We start from the raw sequence: 8,523 nt of genomic DNA, 5'->3' as shown, positions 1-8,523 counted from the left end.
GCAGGTGCGCGTCGAACTACAGGAACTGCTCGGATGGCCTTTCCGCAGGCAGTTGTAGCACAGCCGCAGCTCTCGGACCTTCGCTTGACGTTCTGGGATGGACATCGCACGCAGGACTTCGCACTTGAAGTTGGGATGTACTCCAGCACACAGCTCGCAGGATGGTTCGGAACTCCCAGTGACAGCACACGAGCTGGGTTGTGCGCCTCTCACCAGGTTGTACGGATTCTTCACGGGATCATTCAGTTTCGTCTTCACTGCAGGCTTGGACGCTCCGTCGCAGTGCTCAAGGATAGCACAACGCTTCTTCAGAAAACCGATCGTATCGCTGTATGTCGGTATCTCTTTGTAGGGGATGGTGGCTTCCCACTCCTTTCGGGTGTCTTTATCCAGGGCACTAGCAATAAGGTTCACCACAAATCTCTCGGAAACTCCTTCCAACTCGTCCTCGATCAAGGCCAACCCATCGACGTGACGGGTCACCTCATCGATGAGCTCTCGCAACTCTTTCGGATTCTCTCGGCTCATCCGCCGCAGGTTGAGTAGTCCCTGGATGTGGGTATCCACAATAACTCGCTTATTCTCGAACCGGTCTTCGAGAATCTCCCAAGCGTGCTGGTAATTGTTATCGTTGAGAGTTCGGGCATCGATGATACCAGCAGCTGCTCCAACTAGGGATCGCTCGAGGTGGTACAGCTTAATGCAATCCGAGTCTGTGGAGGATTGCATCACATCTAAAAACATAGCCTTGAAGCGAGGCCAGTTTTCAGACTTGCCATCAAAGGTCGGGATGGGAGCCTTCAATGGCTGCTGCTGTACGATGATGCGACGGCTCTCGGGTGCTTGCACTTGCTGCATTGCGAAATTACACTGGCTTACCTGGATTGCTCGTTCCACCAACACGCTGGTCTCGTTGAAGTGGGTCTCGAAAATCAGGTAGCCCTGGTCCTGCTCTTCCATGCGCTCGGGAGGGCAAACCGCCATCACCTGATGATGGAGGTCAAGGTATTCCTGGAAATGTTTTTCCAGGTTCCGGGAAAACACTTTCAGCTGCGCGGCGTCATACTGGGCACCAGCCGCGGCAGCTTCTTCAATCGCCTTTCGAATGCGCGTAACCTTCGCCTTTGCTTGGCCACGTAAATGGATGATCGACTTCAGGTCCTGCATTTTTTCTCTTGGGCTCACTTTCACTGGCGTGTGTTCAGTTGGCATTTGGGAAAAGGTTCACTCACACGTCTTCCTCTCTCCTCTTCTTGGCGTAACGTCCTCACTGGGACAAAGCCTGCTTCTCAGCTTAGTGTTCTATGAGCACTTCCACAGTTATTAACTGAGAGCTTCCTCTGCCAATGACCATTTTGCATGTGTATATCGTGTGGCAGGCACGAAGATACTCTATGCCCAAGGAAGTCAAGGAAATTTCCTTTACGAAAAGATCCTGGACCGACCGGGAATCGAACCCGTCACCCTCAGCATGGTCATGCTGAATACCCGTGCGTTTACCGCCTCGGCTATATGGGCCCAACTCACACGTCTTGTAACTGGGTTTTCACTCACAAACACGTTAGGACAAGTTGTCCTTTCCGGTGTTGCTTTCGGATAGGTTATCGCACTTTTGGAATCTTCACTTGAGAACACGTTTGGACAGGTCTGGTTCGGTCCAGTTCTTGCAAAGTTTGGGGGTTTCACTTCACTTTTTGGAATACACTTCTGTTCTTCGGGAAATTCACTTCGATGCTTCTGACACTAGGGTGGAGCCTAATTCTGACACGACTGTGTCACATTCACTGGTATGGCTCTCGACGACGCCGGTGTCGACGGGTACGGATCAGAAATCACTTCTTCGTTGGGAATGCACTTCTTTGCTTCCGACACGGCTGTATCATATACACTGGTAGGTACGGTTCTCGACGACGACGGGTACGGATCGGGAACCACTTCTTCTTTGGGGAATTCACTTATCTGCTTCCGACGCAGCTGTATCACTGGTACGGGTTCTCGACGATGGCGTTGTCACTCGACACTAACGACGACGCGATTCCGCGGACGCGCACTAACTCGAAGGAAACTTTTCGCAACGTCTTCCTTTCTCCTCGCTTGCCGAGGAAAATTATTCTGATAACTCGGGGTGAGGTTGAGCTTAATCACGGCTGGAATCCTGACGATCGGGTGACCGTCCACGAAAGTTGCCGGGAGCAACTTTGGAAGCAGGCTCGGTTGAGCGGAAAGGAGCAATCGGCTGATTGTCCACCAACTGTTGCCGGGAGCAACAGCAAACGGAAACGGAACGGATCGATCAGGCTGATCGTCCACCACGGTTGTGGTTTTCCTATCCGGTTCGATACGGACCAAAAAATGGTCAATCCTAGACCATTGGGGGAACTGGCGGAACCTTCGGTTGAAGGTGACCTCGATGGGTGATAGCTCAACCTCGGAAAATTAATCCAACTCTTGTTGGTCTTGAAAAAGACCGGTGGTTTCGGCTTCGGATGAAGAGAGGAAGAGGCGCGAGTAACTATTTAACTTCGATTTATTTCCGCGATCTTAACTTGACAAAGTGTGGACTGTAACTGATCAAAATTCTCCAACGGGAACGATATTTATAAAACAGATATGTTCTTCTAGAAGCTTCCTCGAACATAATATGTTATGTTATACCACCATATTATACCATGTTATACCACCATATTATGGTGGGGTAGCTCTGCTGCTAGTGGCGGCGGCGTCAACCAATCAGCGCGCAGGCAGCTGCGGTGGTGACGACGACGCTCGCTGCCGTTCGATGATGGATGACGATGATGATCGGCAGGCCGCGCTGTTGCGGGAAAACTTGTTGCAACATGTACAGCCTTTCGTCGGCTGGCTGGAAAGGCTGGATCGTCGAGCACCACAAACACACATGCACATTTACACAAGTCTCCCTGGCGAATACATGGCACACAAGACGGGTAGAAAAATGCAGGAAAATGGGATTTGGAAACAGAGGTGTATTCAAGGGCCAGGTTCTATTTTCGCTACTGTGGTCGCGAACAGGGGGACCAAAGGGAAAAATTCGAAGAAAAATTGAAAATTTGCGGACCTTCTTCCCCCAATGGGGGACCAAAGGGAAATTTAAAAAAAATTGAAAATTTGCGAACCCTCTTCTCCCAAGGGGGGACCAAAGTGAAAAATTCAAAAATTTGGAAATTTGCGGACCCACTTCCCCCAAGGGGGGACCAGAGGGAAAAATTCGAAGAAAATTTGAAAATTTGCGGACCTTCTTCCCCCAAGGGGGGACCAAAGGAAAAAATTCAAAAAATCGGAAATTTGCGGATCTTCTTCCCCCAATGGGGGACCAAAGGGAAATTAACCCTCTTCTCCCAAGGGGGGACCAAAGTGAAAAATTCAAAAATTTGGAAATTTGCGGACCCACTTCCCCCAAGGGGGGACCAAAGGGAAAAATTCGAAGAAAAATTGAAAATTTGCGGACCTTCTTCCCCCAAGGGGGGACCAAAGGAAAAAATTCAAAAAATCGGAAATTTGCGGACCTTCTTCCCCCAATGGGGGACCAAAGGGAAATTTAAAAAAAAATTGAATATTTGCGAACCCTCTTCTCCCAAGGGGGGACCAAAGTGAAAAATTCAAAAATTTGGAAATTTGCGGACCCACTTCCCCCAAGGGGGGACCAAAGGGAAAAATTCGAAGAAAAATTGAAAATTTGCGGACCTTCTTCCCCCAAGGGGGGACCAAAGGAAAAAATTCAAAAAATCGGAAATTTGCGGACCTTCTTCCCCCAATGGGGGACCAAAGGGAAATTAAAAAAAAAAATTGAAAATTTGTGAACCCTCTTCTCCCAAGGGGGGACCAAAGTGAAAAATTCAAAAATTTGGAAATTTGCGGACCCACTTCCCCCAAGGGGGGACCAAAGGGAAAAATTCGAAGAAAAATTGAAAATTTGCGGACCTTCTTCCCCCAAGGGGGGACCAAAGGAAAAAATTCAAAAAATCGGAAATTTGCGAACCCTCTTCTCCCAAGAGGGGACCAAAGTGAAAAATTCAAAAATTTGGAAATTTGCGGACCCACTTCCCCCAAGGGGGGACCAAAGGGAAAAATTCGAAGAAAAATTGAAAATTTGCGGACCTTCTTCCCCCAAGGGGGGAACGAACGGTATCAACGGTTGTAGAGCGGTACTTGACTTCACATTGCGGGTCTTCACCTGTCAACGCTGGGATGTAGTCAAAAACTTCTAGAGCTCGAGCGTCTTCCAAAGATGTGGTAAGTGGTTTGACGGTAACAACATTGCAATGCTGTTGACTGCAGGACAAACTCATATCATCAACGGCGCCGGCAATAACCCACCCTAGGCGAGTTTCTTGGAGTACAGGGAGTTGGTCGGAAATTTTCAACTGACTGGGCATCAACAACTTGAAGAAAAGCTTGATTCCAATCAAGAGGTCTATTTCACCGGGAGTGTGGAAAGTTGGATCTGCAAGTGGCAGTCCCGATGGTAGAAGCCATGATTTTGTATCAAATTCACGAGAGGGCATTATACCTGTAATCTGATCCGTAACGAGACAATCCATCAGGGCTTGAAAATCGGAATGCATGGAACGAATTTGAACCTCGGCCATCTCAGAGAGGGTAGATTTCTTGCCGTTGGCCCCAATGATTTCGACAGTAGTACGAGTTGTAGGAATTCGCAACAAATCAATCATCCTTCGTGAGACAAAGTGAGCCTGGGACCCACAATCCAAAAACGCACGGCATGGCTGGTATTTGCCATCGCAATCCAAAATATTTACAACAGCGGTCATCAAGAGGCTGTTATCAAGGCAGGGAGCTTCGCTAACTGAGCAGGTGGTGCTAACAGAGGGAACGGGATTCACTTCTGAGGGTTTGGGTACATGTTCGCTACCTGGCATGGTTGCCAGAGGATTATCAGAGGCTGGGGTATTCGCATTTGACGGGGTCTCAATGTGCAAAAGTGTGTGGTGCTTACCTTGGCATTTCTGGCAGGTGCGCGTCGAACTACAGGAACTGCTCGGATGGCCTTTCCGCAGGCAGTTGTAGCACAGCCGCAGCTCTCGGACCTTCGCTTGACGTTCTGGGATGGACATCGCACGCAGGACTTCGCACTTGAAGTTGGGATGTACTCCAGCACACAGCTCGCAGGATGGTTCGGAACTCCCAGTGACAGCACACGAGCTGGGTTGTGCGCCTCTCACCAGGTTGTACGGATTCTTCACGGGATCATTCAGTTTCGTCTTCACTGCAGGCTTGGACGCTCCGTCGCAGTGCTCAAGGATAGCACAACGCTTCTTCAGAAAACCGATCGTATCGCTGTATGTCGGTATCTCTTTGTAGGGGATGGTGGCTTCCCACTCCTTTCGGGTGTCTTTATCCAGGGCACTAGCAATAAGGTTCACCACAAATCTCTCGGAAACTCCTTCCAACTCGTCCTCGATCAAGGCCAACCCATCGACGTGACGGGTCACCTCATCGATGAGCTCTCGCAACTCTTTCGGATTCTCTCGGCTCATCCGCCGCAGGTTGAGTAGTCCCTGGATGTGGGTATCCACAATAACTCGCTTATTCTCGAACCGGTCTTCGAGAATCTCCCAAGCGTGCTGGTAATTGTTATCGTTGAGAGTTCGGGCATCGATGATACCAGCAGCTGCTCCAACTAGGGATCGCTCGAGGTGGTACAGCTTAATGCAATCCGAGTCTGTGGAGGATTGCATCACATCTAAAAACATAGCCTTGAAGCGAGGCCAGTTTTCAGACTTGCCATCAAAGGTCGGGATGGGAGCCTTCAATGGCTGCTGCTGTACGATGATGCGACGGCTCTCGGGTGCTTGCACTTGCTGCATTGCGAAATTACACTGGCTTACCTGGATTGCTCGTTCCACCAACACGCTGGTCTCGTTGAAGTGGGTCTCGAAAATCAGGTAGCCCTGGTCCTGCTCTTCCATGCGCTCGGGAGGGCAAACCGCCATCACCTGATGATGGAGGTCAAGGTATTCCTGGAAATGTTTTTCCAGGTTCCGGGAAAACACTTTCAGCTGCGCGGCGTCATACTGGGCACCAGCCGCGGCAGCTTCTTCAATCGCCTTTCGAATGCGCGTAACCTTCGCCTTTGCTTGGCCACGTAAATGGATGATCGACTTCAGGTCCTGCATTTTTTCTCTTGGGCTCACTTTCACTGGCGTGTGTTCAGTTGGCATTTGGGAAAAGGTTCACTCACACGTCTTCCTCTCTCCTCTTCTTGGCGTAACGTCCTCACTGGGACAAAGCCTGCTTCTCAGCTTAGTGTTCTATGAGCACTTCCACAGTTATTAACTGAGAGCTTCCTCTGCCAATGACCATTTTGCATGTGTATATCGTGTGGCAGGCACGAAGATACTCTATGCCCAAGGAAGTCAAGGAAATTTCCTTTACGAAAAGATCCTGGACCGACCGGGAATCGAACCCGTCACCCTCAGCATGGTCATGCTGAATACCCGTGCGTTTACCGCCTCGGCTATATGGGCCCAACTCACACGTCTTGTAACTGGGTTTTCACTCACAAACACGTTAGGACAAGTTGTCCTTTCCGGTGTTGCTTTCGGATAGGTTATCGCACTTTTGGAATCTTCACTTGAGAACACGTTTGGACAGGTCTGGTTCGGTCCAGTTCTTGCAAAGTTTGGGGGTTTCACTTCACTTTTTGGAATACACTTCTGTTCTTCGGGAAATTCACTTCGATGCTTCTGACACTAGGGTGGAGCCTAATTCTGACACGACTGTGTCACATTCACTGGTATGGCTCTCGACGACGCCGGTGTCGACGGGTACGGATCAGAAATCACTTCTTCGTTGGGAATGCACTTCTTTGCTTCCGACACGGCTGTATCATATACACTGGTAGGTACGGTTCTCGACGACGACGGGTACGGATCGGGAACCACTTCTTCTTTGGGGAATTCACTTATCTGCTTCCGACGCAGCTGTATCACTGGTACGGGTTCTCGACGATGGCGTTGTCACTCGACACTAACGACGACGCGATTCCGCGGACGCGCACTAACTCGAAGGAAACTTTTCGCAACGTCTTCCTTTCTCCTCGCTTGCCGAGGAAAATTATTCTGATAACTCGGGGTGAGGTTGAGCTTAATCACGGCTGGAATCCTGACGATCGGGTGACCGTCCACGAAAGTTGCCGGGAGCAACTTTGGAAGCAGGCTCGGTTGAGCGGAAAGGAGCAATCGGCTGATTGTCCACCAACTGTTGCCGGGAGCAACAGCAAACGGAAACGGAACGGATCGATCAGGCTGATCGTCCACCACGGTTGTGGTTTTCCTATCCGGTTCGATACGGACCAAAAAATGGTCAATCCTAGACCATTGGGGGAACTGGCGGAACCTTCGGTTGAAGGTGGCCTCGATGGGTGATAGCTCAACCTCGGAAAATTAATCCAACTCTTGTTGGTCTTGAAAAAGACCGGTGGTTTCGGCTTCGGATGAAGAGAGGAAGAGGCGCGAGTAACTATTTAACTTCGATTTATTTCCGCGATCTTAACTTGACAAAGTGTGGACTGTAACTGATCAAAATTCTCCAACGGGAACGATATTTATAAAACAGATATGTTCTTCTAGAAGCTTCCTCGAACATAATATGTTATGTTATACCACCATATTATACCATGTTATACCACCATATTATGGTGGGGTAGCTCTGCTGCTAGTGGCGGCGGCGTCAACCAATCAGCGCGCAGGCAGCTGCGGTGGTGACGACGACGCTCGCTGCCGTTCGATGATGGATGACGATGATGATCGGCAGGCCGCGCTGTTGCGGGAAAACTTGTTGCAACATGTACAGCCTTTCGTCGGCTGGCTGGAAAGGCTGGATCGTCGAGCACCACAAACACACATGCACATTTACACAAGTCTCCCTGGCGAATACATGGCACACAAGACGGGTAGAAAAATGCAGGAAAATGGGATTTGGAAACAGAGGTGTATTCAAGGGCCAGGTTCTATTTTCGCTACTGTGGTCGCGAACAGGGGGACCAAAGGGAAAAATTCGAAGAAAAATTGAAAATTTGCGGACCTTCTTCCCCCAATGGGGGACCAAAGGGAAATTTAAAAAAAATTGAAAATTTGCGAACCCTCTTCTCCCAAGGGGGGACCAAAGTGAAAAATTCAAAAATTTGGAAATTTGCGGACCCACTTCCCCCAAGGGGGGACCAGAGGGAAAAATTCGAAGAAAATTTGAAAATTTGCGGACCTTCTTCCCCCAAGGGGGGACCAAAGGAAAAAATTCAAAAAATCGGAAATTTGCGGATCTTCTTCCCCCAATGGGGGACCAAAGGGAAATTAACCCTCTTCTCCCAAGGGGGGACCAAAGTGAAAAATTCAAAAATTTGGAAATTTGCGGACCCACTTCCCCCAAGGGGGGACCAAAGGGAAAAATTCGAAGAAAAATTGAAAATTTGCGGACCTTCTTCCCCCAAGGGGGGACCAAAGGAAAAAATTCAAAAAATCGGAAATTTGCGGACCTTCTTCCCCC

At 49.4% G+C, this 8,523-nt stretch overlaps 1 protein-coding gene across 1 annotated transcript; it reads right to left on the bottom strand.

Moving 5' to 3' along the window:
- Positions 1-2,722: 2,722 nt before the first annotated feature.
- LOC134284779 (uncharacterized) lies at positions 2,723-6,155 on the bottom strand. The gene is made up of 3 exons (XM_062844045.1): positions 4,529-6,155; positions 4,143-4,462; positions 2,723-2,860 (listed from the first exon to the last, which is right to left on the bottom strand). The coding sequence occupies exons 1-3, from the start codon at positions 6,153-6,155 to the stop codon at positions 2,723-2,725; spliced, it is 2,085 nt and encodes a 694-aa protein (XP_062700029.1).
- Between the last annotated feature and the right edge of the window lie 2,368 nt (positions 6,156-8,523).

The sequence above is a fragment of the Aedes albopictus genome, unplaced genomic scaffold, assembly GCF_035046485.1.
Source record: "Aedes albopictus strain Foshan unplaced genomic scaffold, AalbF5 HiC_scaffold_781, whole genome shotgun sequence".
Lineage (NCBI taxonomy): Eukaryota > Metazoa > Arthropoda > Insecta > Diptera > Culicidae > Aedes > Aedes albopictus.
The sequence above is the reverse complement of the archived record's forward strand: the minus strand, read 5'-3'. Positions and strand labels throughout refer to the sequence as shown.

Excerpts from the sequence above, each read along its gene's own strand:
- LOC134284779 (XM_062844045.1), bottom strand. The coding sequence starts at position 6,155 with ATGCAGGACCTGAAGTCGATCATCCATTTACGTGGCCAAGCAAAGGCG. Across the intron at positions 4,463-4,528 it reads CGTTACGGATCAGATTACAG|ATCCAACTTTCCACACTCCC; the intron begins GTATAATGCCCT and ends TGCCACTTGCAG. Across the intron at positions 2,861-4,142 it reads GCTCTACAACCGTTGATACC|CCAGCCGACGAAAGGCTGTA; the intron begins GTTCGTTCCCCC and ends CAGCCTTTCCAG.